Here is a 21,344-nt window from a genome sequence, read left to right on the forward strand (position 1 = left end):
GAACTACATAAACAGTGACAAAGACGTTTTATTGTGAAACGTGCCTATTCTACCGGGAGCGTCGAGTAGCGTGAAGGTGTGTGTGTGTGTGTGTGTGTGTGTGTGGAGGGGGGGGGGCGAAATCTCCTTTTTTTTAATACCTTTTGTAACAGAAAGTGATAAACCAAGCTTTTGTGTAAACAATGAAAACATCTTACGATTCATGCCTTGCTAGTATAAAGTTATCGTATTCAGAGAAAGAGGTTTTTAAAATAACAACCCTTTTGGGTAATATTCGCACGTTATTAATACTAACAAAATTTTTTTTAAAAAATCCGTATAAAAAAGAGGTATTACGAGAAGCACATTTATTTTACTGACAAATATTGTTCTAAACCTCAAGTATATTTTTTTAAAATGCCTGGTAATACTAAGGTTTTGCAAATTACTTTCCATGAGAACGCGGTTTTGTCGTGTTTTGTCTAAAACAATTGAGTGTGTCCTGACTATCGTCTAGCTAATCATAGATGTAATTGAAGATTCTTTGTATGGCTAAAATATTACAAAAACATCAAACAACTAAAAATAATGACCCGCAGCAAAAGACGTCACTTTTTTTTTTCCAGTTTTTAAAAGCCAGGTGACACCGCGGACGTAGCCGCAATCTATATTGCGCCATTTAAAATAAACATAAACACAGACATTTTCTGAGACGTTAGACATCATACTCACTTCTTGCATTTACAAGTGCTTTAGTAGAAATAACCTAGATCGATTGGAGAATGCAAGATGGAGCTGCGAACTACAATAACGATGGTTTACATTTTGTTTGTTTTTATGTCAGAACAGATAAATCTAGTAATTATTTTTTGCAGCGATTTAAGTAGCTAGACTGATTTAAGTAAATTCCACTTGGATAAACAATTCTTTCTCCTGTTTTAAATTCTTAAATGGACCTACACATTGAGAATCAGCGAGTGTTCTCGTGGAAGGCGAGACAAGTCCCGAGTTCGATTTTTAGGTAGAGTCGAGTCAGAGACCACCTCACTGAGAAAACACACAAATGGAACTGTTGTGTGCCCGACCATGAAGCACTGATAATGAGCAATTGGCCTATTAGCATGTAAACTCTAGTTTTCGGCAACTTTGGTTGTATGCTTTTCAGAGAGATGAGAAAGGATGCCAGTGAGCACTGAGACTTATAACAATGTTTAAACGCATATTAAAAAGTGTAAAATCCAGCTATGGTTTAAAATGGATAAAGTAAACGTACAAATGAGAAAAATTTCATTTTTAAATATTCTTATCTTATTATTCGTATTTATTATCTTTTTTCTGTTTTTTCTCTACTCAAGCCAATGACATAAGAGTACTGGTCACCTGAAGCCAAAAAGGAAGGCACCCGTTCTTAATTATTACCTAAATCAATAGATGTTTTTTATACAAAAATAAGATCATTCGTTTCTTCTGCCTTGTAGAAGTTAATCAAGATTATTCATATGACTTACTGCTGCTATTCTTTCTATTCGTAAAACCTAATAACTTATTTTCATTTCATTTCTTGATTACAAAATGTGTTTCAGAGAACTGAGGTGGATGTACATGTCCAGTCCAGCGTACTTTCAAATAACTCACTTCAATTCGCTACAATCAGAACCTCGAAAATGCAGTCATTCTACGCCCTATTACGTCATCCACATTTTGGATCAGTGCTCGAATACACGCGCACAATATAGTGGCCTGCGAGAAGTTCACAGCTTCCAGTATAACCGACATCGTGCCTATCATAATTTTGGGGAGAGGATATGTTGCTCAGAAATTGTCATCTACTTTGTCTGTTACATTTCGAGGTCACTGCTTAGTACTTAATACTCTTACCATAAAATGAAATGATAAACAAAAAAATCAAAATAGAAAATATAAAATAAAATTTATGTCTTTAAGATATTAAAATCAAATTGGCGTATCACTATCAAAGACCATCCCCTATGAACAAGTTGACTAGTGGTGACAACAGGAACGCCACCACGTGACTAAAGGTATAAAAGCGCGGAATTTTGAAAATGCGTTCACTCAACTGCGGACAGATCTAGAGCAACAGGAAGGACGTCGTGTGCTGCGTCCTGTATCAAGCACAAAGGACACAGGAGTCGACTCGCATTTCTCCGAATCTTTCCTCATTCTACGTCAACGCATCGCTCTTCGACATATTGTTCCTTGCACACGCAGACGTCTAGACAGTGGATTCGGCGTTTCTCTAAGCTGGCCAGCTTCAACCTTCGCTTCTCCCCACGAGGAATCGTCGCTCAGGGATCTTCGGAGGATACTTCACCTTTTTGCTGTCGCGGGCTAGTCGTAGTGTCATTGCATTATTGCATGCGTTCCAGGTTTATTTTTTTTATTGCAGTTCGTTTTTATTTCTGTTTACAGGACAAAGAAGATGATGAGCGCCACCGGTGGGACTTCGACTGCACTCCATAAGGTATGTAATCTTTTTCTTTTTGGAAGTGGAGTTTAAGAAATGAAAGAAATCTAATCTCGTTTTTTTATATCTGTTTACAGGACATAGAAGATGATGAGCGCCACCGGTGGGACTTCGACTGCACTCCATAAGGTATGTAATCTTTTTCTTCTTGGAAGTGGAGTTTAAGAAATGAAAGAAATCTAATCTCGTTTTTTATTTCTGTTTACAGGACAAAGAAGATGATGAGCGCCATCGGTGGGACTTCGACTGCACTCCATAAGGTATGTAATCTTTTTCTTTTTGGAAGTGGAGTTTAAGAAATGAAGGAAATCTAATCTCGTTTTTTATTTCTGTTTACAGGACAAAGAAGATGATGAGCGCCACCGGTGGGACTTCGACTGCACTCCATAAGGTATGTAATCTTTTCCTTTTTAGAAGTGGAGTTTAAGAAATGAAAGAAATCTAATCTCGTTTTTTATTTCTGTTTACAGGACAAAGAAGATGATGAGCGCCACCGGTGGGACTTCGACTGCACTCCTTAAGGTATGTAATCTTTTTCTTTTTAGAAGTGGAGTTTAAGAAATGAAAGAAATGTAATCTCGTTTTTTATTTCTGTTTACAGGACAAAGAAGATGATGAGCGCCACCGGTGGGACTTCGACTGCACTCCATAAGGTATGTAATCTTTTTCTTTTTGGAAGTGGAGTTTAAGAAATGAAAGAAATCTAATCTCGTTTTTTATTTCTGTTTACAGGACAAAGAAGATGATGAGCGCCACCGGTGGGACTTCGACTGCACTCCATAAGGTATGTAATCTTTTTCTTTTTGGAAGTGGAGTTTAAGAAATGAAAGAAATCTAATCTCGTTTTTTATTTCTGTTTACAGGACAAAGAAGATGATGAGCGCCACCGGTGGGACTTCGACTGCACTCCTTAAGGTATGTAATCTTTTTCTTTTTAGAAGGAGTTTAAGAAATGAAAGAAATCTAATCTCGTTTTTTATTTCTGTTTACAGGACAAAGAAGATGATGAGCGCCACCGGTGGGACTTCGACTGCACTCCATAAGGTATGTAATCTTTTTCTTTTTGGAAGTGGAGTTTAAGAAATGAAAGAAATCTAATCTCGTTTTTTATTTCTGTTTACAGGACAAAGAAGATGAGCGCCACCGGTGGGACTTCGACTGCACTCCTTAAGGTATGTAATCTTTTTCTTTTTGGAAGTGGAGTTTAAGAAATGAAAGAAATCTAATCTCGTTTTTTATTTCTGTTTACAGGACAAAGAAGATGATGAGCGCCACCGGTGGGACTTCGACTGCACTCCTTAAGGTATGTAATCTTTTTCTTTTTGGAAGTGGAGTTTAAGAAATAAAAGAAATCTAATCTCGTTTTTATTTCTGTTTACAGAACACAACTGCAAAAAGAGGTCCCACATCTACAGCTACTTCGACCAATCTTTGTTGCCAGCGCGTCCTGCCATGGTCCGTCTACGAGGTGGCTGCACGGGGGAAGCGTCCAGCGAGTCCTGCCATGGTCCGTCTATGAGGTGGCTGCACGGGGGAAGCGTCCAGCGAGTCCTGCCATGGTCCGTCTACGAGGTGGCTGCACGGGGGAAGCGTCCAGCGAGTCCTGCCATGGTCCGTCTACGAGGTGGCTGCACGGGGGAAGCGTCCAGCGAGTCCTGCCATGGTCCGTCTACGAGGTGGCTGCACGGGGGAAGCGTCCAGCGAGTCCTGCCATGGTCCGTCTACGAGGTGGCTGCACGGGGGAAGCGTCCAGCGAGTCCTGCCATGGTCCGTCTACGAGGTGGCTGCACGGGGGAAGCGTCCAGCGAGTCCTGCCATGGTCCGTCTACGAGGTGGCTGCACGGGGGAAGTGTCCAGCGAGTCCTGCCCTGGTCCGTCTACGAGTGGCTGCACTGGGGACGTCCAGCGAGTCCTGTCATGGTCCGTCTACGAGGTGGCTGCACTGGGGAATCGTCTGGCGAGTCCTGCCATGGTCCGTCTACGAGGTGGCTGCACTGGGGAAGCGTCCAGCGAGTCCTGCCATGGTCCGTCTGCGAGGTGACTGCAATGGGGAAGCGTCCAGCGAGTCTTGCCATGGTCGGTCTACGAGGTGGCTGCACTGGGGAAGCGTCCAGCGAGTCCTGCCATGGTCCGTCTACGAGGTGGCTGCACTGGGGAAGCGTCCAGCGAGTCCTGCCATGGTCCGTCTACGAGGTGGCTGCACTGGGGAATCGTCCAGCGAGTCCTGCCATGGTCCGTCTACGAGGTGGCTGCACTGGGGAATCGTCCAGAGAGTCCTGCCATGGTCCGTCTACGAGGTGACTGCACTGGGGAAGCGTCCAGCGAGTCCTGCCATGGTCCGTCTACGATGTGACTGCAATGGGGAAGCGTCCAGCGAGTCCTGCCATGGTCTGTCTACGAGGTTGCTGCAATGGGGAAGCGTCCAGCGAGTCCTGTCATATGATGTTTCAATGAGATGGAAAATCCTGAAAGGTAACCCGTGTTATTGGGGAAAGCACATGTACTAAAATGATTTACTTTTAGTTTACTTTTAGTTTACTGGCCGTTCTGACCGCATTACTTTCCTAACTCTTCGTTTTGGCCAAAAAATGAATTTTCCTAGAGTAAGCAACAATGTTCCCATACTTACCAAGGGTTAATGAATCCATTTTTTATTCAAAGTTAGTACGTTTTTTTTAAGTTTGGTTTTTTGTTAAAATCTCTTAAGAGATTATAACAGAGTACAGTCATCAATGGAAGTCACGTGATCTAAAGACAAGCTTAGATATCAGAATAATAGCTATAATTGCAGTTTTTGTGGTAAAACAATATATTATATATCTATGAGCTGTTCACATTGCTTTTATTGTGAAATAAAGATATCATACGAAGAGTTATCCCTTTAAATCTAGAAGTCTGAATCTGGATTTACTGGTCCAAATACAAATTTGAATAGGAATGGACTGTATTGCATTAATATTTGTATTAACAAGACCTTGTCATTTAAAATTGTGATTTAACAGTTAATGAAATAAATTAAATCAAATCTAAAGCTCTTTTGAAAACTTGTAGAAAAATCTATCAACCACGTTACTAAATTGACACATTCTAGAAATGTACTGGTTCAAACAATTTTAATGGACGCAGACTGCTTTGGTTTTTAAAACTTATTCCATTTTCGTTTGTTTACAGAACTCAGTGATGGCAACTCCTGTTAGTTCCCAGTTTTCAAAAGAAGTGCAAGAAGAGCGGCACATTTGTTTATTTCGATCAGTCATTGGTGCCTGATTTAGTCCTGCCATGGTCTGTTTATAAAGGTGGCTGTATGTGAGAACAGCAGAAGCATGTGACGTTTCACTGAGATGGAAAGCCTTAAAAGGTACATGTAACTCATGTTATTTGGGAAAGCAAAACACGTTCCTTCCTTTATGCCTCTTGTTCTCCAGTCACTTCCTTTTTGTAGAATCTAAGCACTCTCCCAATCGATGTTTTTCCTGGTCCGTTACAGCAAATGCAATGTTCCTTTTCCGTCGTTAAAACTCTAAATTTTGCCTTACTCCATTGTGTCACAGACGTGTGAAGGTCGCCAGTGCATGTCAAAATATATGATGTTTTTTCAGAGTTTGTGACAAAAGTACTCTTGATATCTATTTTTTATCAAACCCATTAAACTTTTTAAACACATTTCGTATTGCAATTGTTGGCTTTTATTACATTTTAAAATTATTAATCAAATTTGCAGGCTACCAAAAGTGGAGGTGTCCAAAAATGTCGATTGCAACATCCAAACCACCAGATGAAACACTTCTTCTTCAGGAGCGAGGGATCTTCTTGCTAGATAAGTTTGTAAGTTCTTAGGGATCGACAACTTTAAGAAAAGCAGATCTTAACTTTTTTGTATATTATTATTAGTGTATTGTTTCTTATTATGGACTGTGATCAAAGACTGTATCCTTTAAAATTCGCAGAATAATAATCTTAGAGCAGTGTCTGTATATACAGAATTGGCAAAAGCGCGCAGCACATTCCTAAACATCGCATCCTTTAACTAATAGCCAAGTGTCTAAATTAGTTATTAAATAATTCAATCATATATTATTATTTTTTCTTTTCTTAAGAAAAGTAGCATGGACAGCCAACAATTTTAACATGTAACATTTCAAGGTGAAATAACTTTTAAGTGAACAAATTACATTTCATTTGTAGGCTACGAAAAGGGATTTCCAGAAATGATGCCCGAAGGCAACAGCTTCAACCGTAGACCAAATATCCAAGATGTGAAACGCTTCATAGCGCTAGCAAGGAGCCCCCTGTAGCCACTTTTCATTGATGATTGGACGTCCTAGCAGTCTTGGTTTTGAAGGATACAACTTGTTCTGCAAACAAATATAGAGAATGTGCAATGGAAATGGAGAGCAATATGCAGAGTATAATAGGAATACAAACTAGTAATGGACTTGGGGCTTTTGGATAATAAGAATATTTGGGTTTCATTGGTCACAAACTTTTGTCGAGTGTAATTGCACTAAGTTTTGTTTTTCACTTGTGTAAGTGATGTTTTATTACAATGGCTGAAGGTCTGAATGATCATTCTTAATTCCATGCATTCCAATTGAATAGGATGAGGCGTGGTTATGTATAAAAATGTTTTAAGTCTACCTCTTCAGATATAATAATAATCATCATGTTAATGATTTTAATTGAATATCCAGTTGCTGTATACATTCTAAATGCAGATAGTTTTATGCTCACAAAAACATTCGCATTTCCACCACTTATGGTCGTCTGTGTTTTGTTTCAATCTTAGTGCAGTAGTCTTTTCTGAAATTTGTGCTTTTGATGATGTGGAGTTGTTTGTCAGTAAGGCATTTGAGAAGGTCTTAACCTGCACACTAACCTTACTAATAAACCCTCACATCTTTGTAAAATCTGACTTCATGTAAACGCTTTTACATGAAGAGATTTTACATTGATAGCCTGTGCAAAATCTGCAATGAAATGTTTTACATGTGAAAATATTTCATTATTTTTTGCACAGTCTGCTCTACTTGAGAGATGCCATCATCTCTCAAGATAGAGATCACATTACTAACATTCAGATTTTCTCAAGTGTTATACTTGACAAATAAATCCACTTCATCATATATGCACCTTTTCTCCGGATCAACCAAATTCAAATTGAAACTTACATGGACGGTCAAACAGTGATGTGAGATGCGAAATAATTCGAAGCAAGCTTGCTTTATTCTCAACTTGTATCATATAGGTAGTGGCGATTTCAGGGCAAAATGAAAATTTAGAAATTTTATAGTTTTAGGTATTTTATCCAGAGTTATGTCTTGGTTTAGTTTAAATCATTGAGATACCCGAGTTATGGTCATATTACTTGAATCTGTTTATGGTCTGTTTATGTTATCGTTAGAAATTTCAGGACTGAGCGACTTTATTTATGGCTTTGCCCCCCTGGATAAAGTTTAAACTAGTTTCGTGTTAAGTCTCTAGTTAATGTCTCGGGTTGGCTTCAGTGCCTCTTTCTGTATGAATTACTTTGGTAAATATGTTTATCTTGTATAGTATATATAGAGAATAGTTTGTAGTCACGAAAGTTTATTCAGTCGTGCCATGCTGTCTAAAACGGGACTATATTCTTGAGCTTGTAAGGCGCTGTAAAAACTGTTATCCGGGCGTGGGCACTTTCCCGGCATTCCCCAAGAAGGGTTTAGACGGGTTTTTCCCCACGGCCCGAGAGCATCTGGTACCAACCTCTCACCATCAAAATTTGGCTTCAGTGCCTCTTTCTGTATGAATTACTTTGGTAAATTTGTTTATCTTGTACATTGCTGGGCTATTTGCGTTTCGTTGTGAGATGATAAAGACGGGAATGGAAAATATAAACTTTCAGTAAAACTACCGTTTTTTAATCCATTGCATTTACGTATAGTAATTCATTAATGATTACTTGCAAATCCTATTGGAATTGAATGTAACTGTTCATCATTTAACTTGATAGTTGAATAAAAATTATATTCTAAACTTGATTTACTCTTTTGTAATTACTTTCATACCGATTTCTTCCATAAAACCAGACGATGTTAAGTAAATAAATAAATTTTTGATTTTAGAAACGATTTTGCAGTGTTGCGCAAAGTTTCAATTTGGGAATAACTCTTGCCACAATAAAGACTAATGAGTTGGAATAGAGCACCTAGAATTAACAGTTCCGTGCCGTCATTTTTGTCTAAATATTTTTTGTTATGGAGTTATTAGCCCCTCATTACAGATTTTCTTGAAACAAAGGCAGTATTTTGCTTTACCAACAATGCAGTATGAACTAATTTTTTTAAAGAAAAATTGCTGGCAGGGTTTTGGAGTAGTAAATGGTGTCATTAAATTGGCGTTGAAACCGTGTTCGTTGGTGCTCTGGTAAAGGAGAACTTTGAGAAACATATTTTTCAATTTTTACTCCAAAATCGCAAACATGAGTGTTTATGTTAACCTAATTTAGTCGATGAACACTGAATATTTCTGTTTCTTAATAATGGAAAGCGTAAAACCCTGTATATATCACTGATATGTCCATTCAAATAAATAGGTTATTAGGGATTTTTGCTATTCTTTTGGTTTTGTGGCAACAATCAAATTATATCAGCTTTGTTATTCCTTGTTGTGGGGAAAATCAACCAGAGTTCAGCAAAAAATCAGCAAAACATCTGGAATTTGTAATGAGCTCATAAATACATGTACGTCAATACCATGAGCCAGTTTTAGTGGAAATTATTTTTCTGACTGTTAAAGCCATTTTGGTTGTATCAAAATGCATCAATATGATTCTCCACAGTAAAGGAATGCGTTTATAAAATGCTTAGTGTATGATAAGGCTGAAATAGTGGTGAGAGTCAACATCATTTATGCTTAAATTTATGTTAGGTGTATATCTTTATGGTAATTGAAAGCTATTTAGGAAATTCCATGTTTGCTATTCAATTCCCCGAGGACAACCGAGGCCAGTTAACACGGTTCCAAGCCAAAATTACCACCTACCAGGACCTCATATTATATTATGTGGACTTTTCTGACAGGGAATTGCCGTCAATTTAACCAGATACATATCTGTGAATACCTAGCAAAAAATCAAGCTGTGACCCTGTGGTGGAGGGTAATCCAAAACCAAAATCCAAAATGAATTTCTTCACGCACCCTTGTGCTACAATAATCTAACCTCTGCCTTCACAGTTGATTGTCTGTCGAAGGAGGTTGTACGCGTACCCCTTTCTAGCGTTTTTCTGGAAAACTGGCGATTTGTACAGGTAATTTTAGAATGGGGGTCAGTATACGAAATAAGTTCAATTCATTAGTTGATGTGATCATTGGTTTTAAGAGAACATTTATTGTGAATTTTCCTCAAGGTATTTAGTAGTTACAGAAGTCACAAACAGATGCTATTCGTAAGCGCGTAAAAGAGTATCTTCATAGATTCTTAAATGTAATCAAGGTCCTCGTGCGAAGGGCCGAAACGTCGTGCCAAACGAGTGACCGACGTTAAGTCTCTTTAAAAACAGTTTAACATTGAACTCGTGTAAGCCGTACCTGTTACCAGAATTAACTACTCTTGCTTCATATTTTATCGCCTCTTTCTGAAATCCTTGTAGTTGTATCCTGGACTGAAAAACGCATATGTCGCAATGTTCCATCTTTCATGATCTTTCCTTTTAAACAGCGTTGACAAAGTTTAGTTGTTGCTGATATAGATACCAAAACGCAAGCTACTCTTTGTTATTTTTTCATAGGCGATTGACAGCCAAATGGATGCTGCAGAGTTCCGTGTTCGTGGGAAAGAAATAGTAGACATGATGGCTGATTACTTAGAGAATGTGCAGAATCGTCCAGTATATCCTGCATAGCCGGATATAAGCGCCAGCTCCTTCCGGAAACTGCCCCAGAAACTGCTGAGTCATGGGAGGACGTTATTGGTGACATAGAGCGGGTTATTATGCCTGGGGTAAGTGCTTATAGGCACACAGGTAAATTATCGTTTGCGCATGCGCCACGCGGCTAAATATAAAATACACATGGCAAAATATACAGTTGATTTTTAGTATATTGGCTTTACTGTCTTTAAGAGATGAGCAATAGTTTAGTGTACAAGGGTTGTAGTTTAAAGAGGATTGTTTTTTAATTGAATCTGACTTGCTTCGTTTTAGTCGGTTTCCTCACTTGAGAAAAAGGCAGCTAAATCACAGAAATCTAATTCAAAATCATAATCATACAAAAAATGTTGTATATGAAATAGAATATTGTTTGTAACATTTCTGCTAAGAAGTTGATGGTTAATAATCTCTATATTATATTTTTGGCACGATTTATATATTTTGTGTCTAATCTAAATCAAACAATACTCTAGACAACGCACTGGAATCACCCGCAGTTCCATGGCTATTTCCCTTCAGTCAGATCCTACGCTGCCATCTGTGCCGACATGCTCTCCGATGCTATGGGTGGTCTTGAATTTACCTGGGTAAGCTGATTTTTTCTACTGTACACCGGAGGACCCAAGATTTCACAAAATTGGGGGTGGGGGGGGGGGGCTGGAAACTGACTTTTATTTTATTTATTGTTCGATACCATTAGAAATGAGACTCTTCAAGACATCTAAATCAAGCGGTCTGAGATCCATGTGTGAATTGAAACTCACCTCTATATGTTACCAGCTTGTCCCTGCCATGCATGCTGAAAGCACGCACAATGAGGCGAGTTTCCAGCCCTCTGAAACTCAGGGTGAAGCAAAGACCTTTTTGTTATTTTCTTATTAATAACAGGAAAACACGGGCTTATGTTCTTTTCCCAGGCAGCCAATCCGGCATGCACAGTGCTGGAGATGATTATGATGGACTGGTTGGGGAAGATGCTGGATTTGCCAGAGCAGTTTCTATTCTGCTCTGGAGGCAAAGGGGGCGGGGTCATTCAGGTAAGACCAGTCATCTAGAACCCAAAAATTATTTGAGATATTTGAGGCAAAATTGTAGACAACTTAGACTGAATTGATTAAGTGGCGTTTCGCCAACAACATATATGGAACTGTTACACTGATTATCACATTTTATTGTCTTTTGACAAAACACCTTGAGCGACAGATGATTGTTTTGATGAAACTTAATACACTTAGAGATGACAGTGACCTGTTTGTGTATGTAAAATATAGGCTTCTGAAATGCATTTTAGTTGTACTCAGTGCACCAAATATCACTTTAAACACTTAAATTGATTGTCATCTTATTTTATTTGATGCATTCAACAATTGTTTATATCTGTATTTATCTCGGCCGAAGAGGTAATGTTTTTGGTTCCCCAAGTCTTTTTGTCTGTTCTTCTGATTGACTGATAGCAACATAATGGAAAAAGCTGAGGACGAGTTTTCATTATAGACTTGATTTTGGTGGTGATCCAAAAGTTAATTGTTAACGATAAGTTAATTGTCTGCCTATCTGTCTGTCTGTTTGTCTGCCTTTCTGTCATAACATTATACAAAAACAGTACGTATATAATATTATTGAAATAAAAAGGTTGGACAACGAGTCATAAAGATGACTCTAAATTACAAGGCAATTTCACGACAGTCTGATCACGACATCGGTCTGTGAACATACAATCACGGGAAATTATAATTAGTTGGTGCTTATGTCTTTTCTGGAAAAATTAAAGATTTAGCACATGATATATATAATTACCGGTATTGTATACGCTCTTATCATAAGAAAAAAAGGACAGTAATGAATGTGTTTAAAAAAGTAAATCTTTCCTAAAGATACTGAACGTCGTCGTTTTGGGCCCTAATCCAACGGCCCAGATAATATGCCCCATACATGTAGTTCAAAAAAAAGAAAGAAACGATGTCCTTAAACTTGAACCATCTTAACGCGTAAAATAATGAAAAAAATTACATTTGTAGGGTAGCTCCAGCGAGACCATATTGATTTGCTTGCTAGCTGCTAGGAATCAAGCCATTCTCAGAGAGAAGGAAGCAAACCCTGCTCTTTCGGAGGCTGACATCATGGCAGATGGTGGGGGTACTGTTCAGATCAGGTATATACCATTCCAAGTCTCCAATATCCTGTAAAGACTCTAATCTTTCCCAATTCAGACTTTTAAAAACCTCCCCAAGAAAAAACATAGCTCATTTATCATTTTATGAAATTAGAAGAAGGTCCAGCAAATTTCAAGAAATAAGGTGGACTTAAACTCCAGTCTACCCACGAACATTCCCCAAAGTATTAATTATATCGGTAGCTTGGCATAAAAGCCATGTTCTTTCCAAAATATGCTTCACATTGCCTCCGTAGCGTTGGTGGCACACTTGCATACCTTGCACAAAAGTGTCAATTACATTCTTCTTTTAAGTTCTTTTTTTATCGCCGTGTTCAAGTTGTGTTGGACATCCAGCCTGACTGGATTCTTTTTCTTGAAATTAGTATTTTATTGTGCATATAATGCATTTTATTTAAATTCTTTCATATTGTTTTTTGCCTGTACTTTTGGCAGTTTTCTGCCTTTTTAATACAATTAAGCTTATATTCCCCTATATATGTATTTGTAGGCCCATAGTTCAGTGATACGTGCGGGCCTATTTGGAGCAGTAAAGATCGTCCTGCTCCCCACTGATGAGCAACAATCCCTACGTGGCGAAACATTGGCGCATGCTGTACAAAAAAGCAAGGCAGAGGGATTGATACCTATCTTTGTAAGTGTATAGTCTTCGTTAAATATATTGTCTGTGCTTATTGTTGTGGATGCATTGCAATAATTAAAAGTTATTCTGTAATAACGTTATGATCGAGATGGTGTGAGCAGATTGACCCTGCTATGTGATGCACCAACAGAAACAGTAGAGTGTTTTAACCGAGCCAAGCAATGGATTTAGAATTTGTTACGTTCACACACGAACGTGATCATGTTGGATTTCTCATATTTTTCATAATTAATCCTGGTTACATTTAATTAACTTACTTTATTATTTTTATATTTAGCGCTTATATAGTTTGGGGGATGTTTATTATCTCTCCAGTTTTGTAACTTTGTATCTTTTGCCTTTTATTTTCATTTGCGCCAACTTTTTGCTCCTATAGCTGTTGGATTTCTCATATTTTTCATAATTAATCCTGGTTACATTTCATTAACTTACTTTATTATTTTTATATTTAGCACTTATATAGTTTGGGGGATGTTTATTATCTCCCCAGTTTTGTAACTTTGTATCTTTTTAGTTTTCGTCATTAATAAATGACAATTTCAGTCATATGGACTTATCTTACTTAATTTGGAGCAAAAACAAGAGCTTCGTTGTGCTTGTGAACATTTGGCTACATAAATAAATTTTTTAATCGGTGTAAACATTTGATAAACAGTTAAAAACATCCCAGACAGCCTCAGTAATCTGGCCCACGTCTGGCCCAGATCTGGCAACGTCTGGCAATATCTGGGCCAGATTTTGCCAGACACTTGCCAGATCTGGGCCAAGTCTGGTAAAGTCTGCCCAGACAGCCTCAGTGATCTGGCCCACGTCTGGCCCAGATCTGGCAACGTCTGGCAAAAGGTATGGCCCACGTATGGCTTGCCACATGTGGGCCAGATGTGGCAATGTTTGGGCCAGATCTGGCCCAGACATTGCCACATCTGGCCCAGTCCACATTTGCTCATGTGGCCAGATGTCGGCCCAGATCTGGCAATATCTGGCAAAGGTATGGCATGCCAGATGTGGGCCAGATGTGGGCCAGATCATATTCAAATGGGCCAGATTAGGGCCAGACATGAACCACATATGGCCCAGATTGTTTTTTTTTATTATTTCACATTTGCTCATGTGGCCAGATGTCGGCCCAGATCTGGCAATATCTGGCAAAGGTATGGCATGCCGGATGTGGACCAGAAGTGGGCCAGATTAGGGCCGGACATGGACCACATATGGCCCAGATTGTTTTTTTTTTCTTTTTTTAAATTTTTTTTAAATATTAAATAAGATTACTATAAAAAAAGACATACAAGATTCAAGATTCAAGTATTTATTCTGTGCTAAAACCCTAAACAAAATTATTACACATTATATAACCTTGCTGGCAACTAACATGTAACAAATTAAGGGCCACTCCTTGTCTTTTTGTACAAAACAATGTATGTTTGAAAAAAAAAACTACACTGCAAAAAGGCAAATATACAGACACTTAACAGGAGGAAATGTCACTTACACACATGTAAAGAAAACAGTTATAACAACAATTTTTTTTTCAACACAAAGCTGCTCATCGAATCTGAATTAACACAAATTACAAAAATTGTAATTAATTATGCATGTACATGGGGGGGGGGAGGGGTTTGAGGGGGAAATATTTTTGCACACCTCAACCTAAATAATATTATACATTGTCATTTTTAAACTAATTCAAACATATCATTAATAATAATAATCACTAATGAATATAGTTTTGTAATGAATAAATCTTGAATAATGAATGAAAAAACATTGTCTTTTAGATGATGGAGAGTTATAACAAAATTATAAATAACCATGCAGTAACTGTTTCAATTCAACTTGCATGATGGCTACAGTACTGTACATACATGTTAATTCTGAAAAAAAAAAAAAAATGTATACTCCAGCACAGATATAGATCTACAATTAAAAGAGAATTACATGTGCACAAAAACAAACCCCAGTATCAATGCTTTGAATTAAATCACATCACGAATCAAATCACTCAATGAATTGAACCAGTTTGCAATGCTTGCGCTTTTTTCAAATCCATAACACTAAGAAATGATACTCCTTGACAAGCTTATAATTATTAAAGGAATCAACAATGGAACAAGTAACTCTACCAAGTTAACAACAGTTCATTCAAATGTCAAGTCAAAACACAACATCCCTTCCTTTCTTGGAGAGAAACGGTCCTTTCAAAACATGTTAATTGACAGTTCAGTCTTTAAAATGTCTTTTCAAACATTTGCAGAATAGCATATGAACTCCAACTTTTATTCCTTAAACCACACTGAAAATTCTCAAAACTAATCAACTCATATCAAATCCCATGTCCTTTCACTAATACTGGTCTCTTCCTTTGCTTGCCTTTACGTCACATTCAAATGTTCCCTTCACTTTTAAAGGTTTCTCAGACGTGTATGAATAATACTGTTTGTTTTCTGGTCCTCCACAAGAGCCACATTTATTTTTCTTGGATTTCAGCATTCTCCATGTATTTTCATCAATGATATTACAATATGCACCTGAATCTGGTAATACACTGAGATTAACACCTCTATTTCCTCCATGTCTTCTGTGTATATTGCATTGGTTCCCACACCAAATGTATATGCACTCCTGGATTATCATGTTCAAAGCTGTCATTTACATGAATAATAGTTTCAGTTTTGCAGACTTTTGCAAAGTGATCCAACGTTCCATGTTTTCTCAGTCAGGGAGTTTCTACTTCGTTTTTCATGTCTAAACTCGTAATGTTTAGACTGGCTTGGTTTGTCAAATGACTTCGGTTTCATCATACTCACAGTTTCTGGTGTTCCAATTTCATTCAAAGCGTATGTATATTATGAATATTCAGGTTTCTAACCTGTGTTTGGGAGTCCTGAAAATATCTTGTACACCTGTCCCTGCTGAATACAACATAAGCGCGCGTCTCCTCTGTCATATATTTTTAATTTTCTATCTTTGTTCATTATTCATGCCGTCCGTTGGTTTTGAAAAGATCAATCTTTTCCGTCAGCGAAGAGGTTAAAACTGTCAAGCCATCGCGTCGAGCTTGACCCTAATGTCTCCGGACTTCTGTACGGTTCGAATTCCGTAATTTCACATTTTTCCTCCATTTTTTCAAAGAAAGTTGGCTCACAGTTTTGCACTAGTGTTAATCCTCGTCGCCAGTGTTGATGCCTTCGAAATAAATCGCATCACGAATCAAATCACTCAACGAATTGTATCAGTTTGATACGTTTGTGCTTTTTTCATATCCACAACTCTAAGAAACGCTACATCCGGGTCTTTGACCGGCTTAGCATAAAAAGCGGAATCTTACAACAGCGGAACGAGTAGTTCAAAAAAGTTTTAGAACAGTGAATTAATTCAAATGTCAAGTCAAATTAAACAAATAGCACACTTATGAGGGGACATTGAAGAAAAGAGAGAGAGATCAATTAAATCAAAATTTATCAAATGACGTCAGTTCAATGCATTCAGCTCACTGGTCAATAAAAAATAAATAAATAGAAAATAAAAATTGAAAATGAAAGTACCATATCTGGCCCAAGTCTGGGCAGCATCTGGCAAAATGTGGCATAAATGCCAGACTTTGCCAGACTTGGCCCAGATCTGGCAAGTGTCTGGCAAAATGTGGCATAAATGTCAGACTTTGCCAGACTTGGCCCAGATCTGGCAAGTGTCTGGCAAAATCTGGCCCAGATATTGCCAGACGTTGCCAGATCTGGGCCAGACGTGGGCCAGATTACTGAGGCTGTCTGGGTGGCATTTATGCCACATTTTGCCAGACACTTGCCAGATCTGGGCCAAGTCTGGCAAAATCTGGCATTTATGCCACATTTTGCCAGATGCTGCCCAGACTTGGGCCAGATATGGTACTTTCATTTTCAATTTTTATTTTCTATTTATTTATTTTTTATTGACCAGTGAGCTGAATGCATTGAACTGACGTCATTTGATATATTTTGATTTAATTTATCTCTCTCTCTTTTCTTCAAAGTCCCCTCATAAGTGTGTTATTTGTTTTATTTGACTTGACATTTGAATGAATTCACTGTTCTAAAACTTTTTGAACTACTCGTTCCGCTGTTGTAAGATTCCGCTTTTTATGCTAAGCCGGTCAAGGACCCGGATGTAGCGTTTCTTAGAGTTATGGATATGAAAAAAGCACAAGCGTATCAAACTGATACAATTTGTTGAGTGATTTGATTCGTGATGCGATTTATTTCGAAGGCATCAACACTGGCGACGAGGATTAACACTAGTGCAAAACTGTGAGCCAACTTTCTTTGAAAAAATGGAGGAAAAATGTGAAATTACGAAATTCGAACCGTACAGAAGTCCGGAGACATTAGGGTCACGCTCGACGCGATGGCTAGACAGTTTTAAACTCTTCGCTGACGGAAAAGATTGATCTTTTCAAAACCAACGGACGGCATGAATAATGAACAAAAATAGAAAATTAAAAATACATGACAGAGGAGACGCGCGCTTATGTTGTATTCAGCAGGGACAGGTGTACAAGATATTTTCAGGACTCTCCCAAACACGGGTTAGAAACATGAATATACATTAGACAGTTAACGCTTTGAATGAAATTGGAACACCAGAAACTGTGAGTATGATGAAACCGAAGTCATTTGACAAACCAAGCCAGTCTAAACATTACGAGTTTAGACATGAAAAACGAAGTAGAAACTCCCTGACTGAGAAAACATGGAACGTTGGATCACTTTGCAAAAGTCTGCAAAACTGAAACTATTATTCATGTAAATGACAGCTTTGAACATGATAATCCAGGAGTGCATATACATTTGGTGTAGGAACCAATGCAATATACACAGAAGACATGGAGGAAATAGAGGCGGTGTTAATCTCAGTGTATTACCAGATTCAGGTGCATATTGTAATATCATTGATGAAAATACATGGAGAATGCTGAAATCCAAGAAAAATAAATGTGGCTCTTGTGGAGGACTAGAAAACAAACAGTATTATTCATACACGTCTGAGAAACCTTTAAAAGTGAAGGGAACATTTGAATGTGACGTAAAGGAAGAGACCAGTAGTAGTGAAAGGACATGGGATTTGATATGAGTTGATAAGTTTTGAGAATTTTCAGTGTGGTTTAAGGAATAAAAGTTGGAGTTCATATGCTATTCTGCAAATGTTTGAAAGGACATTTTAAAGACTGAACTGTCAATAAACATGTTTTGAAAGGACCGTTTCTCTCCAAGAAAGGAAGGGATGTTGTGTTTTGACTTGACATTTGAATGAACTGTTGTTAACTTGGTAGAGCTACTTGTTCCATATTGTTGATTCCTTTAATAATTATAAGCTTGTCAAGATGTATCATTTCTTAGTGTTATGGATTTGAAAAAAGCGCAAACATTGCAAACTGGTTCAATTCATTGAGTGATTTGATTCATGATGTGATTTAATTCAAAAGCATTGATACTGGGGTTTGTGCACGTGTAATTCTCTTTTAATTGTACATCTATATCTGTGCTGGAGTATACATATTTTTTTTTCAGAATTTACATGTATGTACAGTACTGTAGCCATCATGCAAGTTGAATTGAAACAGTTACTGCATGGTTATTTATAATTTTGTTATAACTCACCATCATCTAAAAAAACAATGTTTTTTCATTCATTATTCAAGATTTATTCATTACAAAACTATATTCATTAGTGATTATTATTATTAATGATATGTTTGAATATGTTTAAAAATGACAATGTGTGCAAAAATATTTCCCCCTCAAACCCCTCCCCCATGTACATGCATGATTAATTACAATTTTTGTAATTTGTGTTAATTCAGATTCGATGAGCAGCTTTGTGTTGAAAAAAAATTGTTATAACTGTTTTCTTTACATGCATGTAAGTGACATTTCCTCCTGTTAAGTGTCTGTATATTTGCCTTTTTGCAGTGTAGTTTTTTTTTTTTTTCAAATATACATTGTTTTGTACAGAAAGACAAGGAGTGACCCTTAATTTGTTACATGTTAGTTGCCAGCAAGGTTATATAATGTGTAATAATTTTGTTTAGGGTTTTAGCACAGAATAAATACTTGAATCTTGAATCTTGTATGTCTTTTTTTATAGTAATCTTATTGAATAATTAAAAATAATTTAAAAAAAAGGAGAAAAAAAAACATTCTGGGCCATATGTGGTCCATGTCTGGCCCTAATCTGGCCCATTTGAATATGATCTGGCCCACATCTGGCCCACATCTGGCATGCCATACCTTTGCCAGATATTGCCAGATCTGGGCCGACATCTGGCCATATGAGCAAATGTGGACTGGGCCAGATGTGGCAATGTCTGGGCCAGATCTGGCCCAAACATTGCCACATCTGGCCCACATGTGGCAAGCCATACGTGGGCCATACCTTTTGCCAGACATTGCCAGACGTTGCCAGATCTGGGCCAGACGTGGGCCAGATCACTGAGGCTGTCTGGGATTATTACACCATTTTAATGATTAAAATCATGCATTAGCCTGTTGCTTTATTTATTTCGAATCCATGGCGTATTGAACTTTGTATGTCTATATATTGGCCTTGGATGATGCCCTGCACTGAGCTAGATGTTGCTGGAACTGATATTAGTAAAGTGATACGGTATTTAGAATTATCTTTTTTTAAAGTAAATGGTGGTAAAAGTATTAGCGACCGGTAGGTCTTATGTCACCGCCCGTCACCGATAACTATGTAAACCGATTTATTAGTGACGCTGGTGTGTAACAAGAATGGAACCGTACAAATGGCATGCGCCCCATGGAGAATTTACATTGTTTCCAATTGTTTTAGTTTGCAGATTCTTTTAGTGTCAGTCCTCACAAGTTGATGAGAGTGACATTTGATTGTTCAGCATTATGGTAAGTAAATTAAGAAGCACAGTAGTTATAGTAGTAGTAGTAGTAGTAGCAGTGTATATATGTGTGTGTGTGTGTGTGTGTGTGTAAATTATACATGTGGTGGATCCAGAGCACTGAAAAGCACTATATATTTAGGCTTTTGACCCTCCCCTTTAGCTTTGGAAGTTCTCATTCTCTCTTCTAAAAGCAGTTAATACGGGTGAAACATGACAAATCCAACTAATTTTCCACCACTGTTACATATGTTATATTAAAATTGCTCTTGCCCACTGTTGTTTTTTTCAGCAAAATCCTGGGTCAACCATTAAATTTTCAGAAACCTCATGATAACCTCAAGTTACTACCATGATGTTTCCAATGGCTAACCATAATTTCAGAGCCTATGGTTGCCATCTTCTTTATTTTTCAAATTTTCACTTATTCCTGCTCATAAATTTAAATGGCTTGATTATATGGAGGCTCAAAATGATTCTTTCAAAACAGTACTTGATTTCTTTTTCAATTATATTTGTCATTTATATGTTTTTCTGTCATTTAAGTATTCTTATCTCAAGGGGATCTTGCTTAAAGCTAAATATTATAACTAGTTGTTTCAACTATTTTACTTATTACTCAAATCAAAGACATATTAGCAATAAATAAAGAAACTTGCATGCATTTAATCTGAATTAATTAAGGTATCCTCTACTAAATCCTCTACTAGAGTCACAGAGATTCTTTCACTTAGATATGGGCATTTTTACAATGCTAGGCATATATTGCTAATTAGCACATATTGCTAATTAACAAATTACATACATATGATCAAAGAATTATTTTATCACTATGTTAGAGAATGGTGTAAGTGAAGATAAACACTGAAAATAGAAACCAAATTTCACCACCGAGTCCAAAGTCAAAAATGACCAAAAATTTTTCCCGTTTTGGTCATATGATATAAAAGGGAATCTGAAATAAATTAAAACAGTGTTTGACATTGCATTTTTTTGGATTATTAAACACTCAGTAGTACGGTGGAAGCAAAGAAGTAGAGAGGTGTATCCTAGAAATAAAGTCTTTTAATGGCATGCTGGTATTTCCGTTAAACGAAATGTCCATTCCAAAACAAAAATAAATTACTTTCAGAAAATATATCATAAAACATACGGTATAATTAACCATCCATTATTTGGATGTATTGGTATTGTTTGTATCAAATAATGAAATCTGACATAAAAATAATAGAAAAACATTTCTTCAATGGCATCTTTTTAAATTTCTA

At 37.4% G+C, this 21,344-nt stretch overlaps 1 protein-coding gene and 1 pseudogene across 6 annotated transcripts; both read left to right on the forward strand.

The window, feature by feature from the left end:
* Window positions 1-1,335: 1,335 nt before the first annotated feature.
* Window positions 1,336-8,481, forward strand: LOC147764264 (uncharacterized). Of its 5 annotated transcripts, XM_087001522.1 has the most exons (6): window positions 1,392-3,767; window positions 3,846-4,347; window positions 4,398-4,936; window positions 5,636-5,822; window positions 6,186-6,289; window positions 6,650-8,481. In XM_087001522.1, exons 2-4 carry the CDS (start codon window positions 3,917-3,919, stop codon window positions 5,659-5,661), a joined length of 996 nt encoding a protein of 331 aa, XP_086857648.1. In that variant the 5' UTR covers window positions 1,392-3,767; window positions 3,846-3,916; the 3' UTR covers window positions 5,662-5,822; window positions 6,186-6,289; window positions 6,650-8,481. The 5 variants fall into 5 exon arrangements, with proteins under 5 accessions (XP_086857651.1, XP_086857650.1, XP_086857648.1 ...); XM_087001525.1 differs by having other exon boundaries at window positions 1,336-4,347; window positions 4,398-4,813; XM_087001521.1 differs by having other exon boundaries at window positions 1,393-4,347.
* Window positions 8,482-9,557: 1,076 nt separating this feature from the next.
* LOC106176421 (aromatic-L-amino-acid decarboxylase-like) lies at window positions 9,558-12,557 on the forward strand (annotated as a pseudogene). Its single transcript, XR_015332184.1, has 4 exons — window positions 9,558-10,442; window positions 10,845-10,958; window positions 11,289-11,408; window positions 12,390-12,557. The product of XR_015332184.1 is annotated as an aromatic-L-amino-acid decarboxylase-like (transcript).
* Window positions 12,558-21,344: the final 8,787 nt, after the last annotated feature.

The sequence above is a fragment of the Lingula anatina genome, chromosome 1 (genome assembly GCF_051362555.1).
Source record: "Lingula anatina isolate TDL-2025a chromosome 1, LinAna3.0, whole genome shotgun sequence".
NCBI classification, from domain to species: Eukaryota; Metazoa; Brachiopoda; class Lingulata; order Lingulida; family Lingulidae; genus Lingula; species Lingula anatina.

Bases quoted from the DNA above. Each gene is read 5' to 3' on its own strand.
- LOC147764264 (XM_087001522.1), top strand. From the start codon at position 3,917: ATGGTCCGTCTACGAGGTGGCTGCACGGGGGAAGCGTCCAGCGAGTCC. The intron at 4,348-4,397 runs GTGGCTGCACTG...TCCGTCTACGAG, and splicing joins CTGCCCTGGTCCGTCTACGA to GTGGCTGCACTGGGGAATCG. The intron at 4,937-5,635 runs GTAACCCGTGTT...GTTTGTTTACAG, and splicing joins GAGATGGAAAATCCTGAAAG to AACTCAGTGATGGCAACTCC.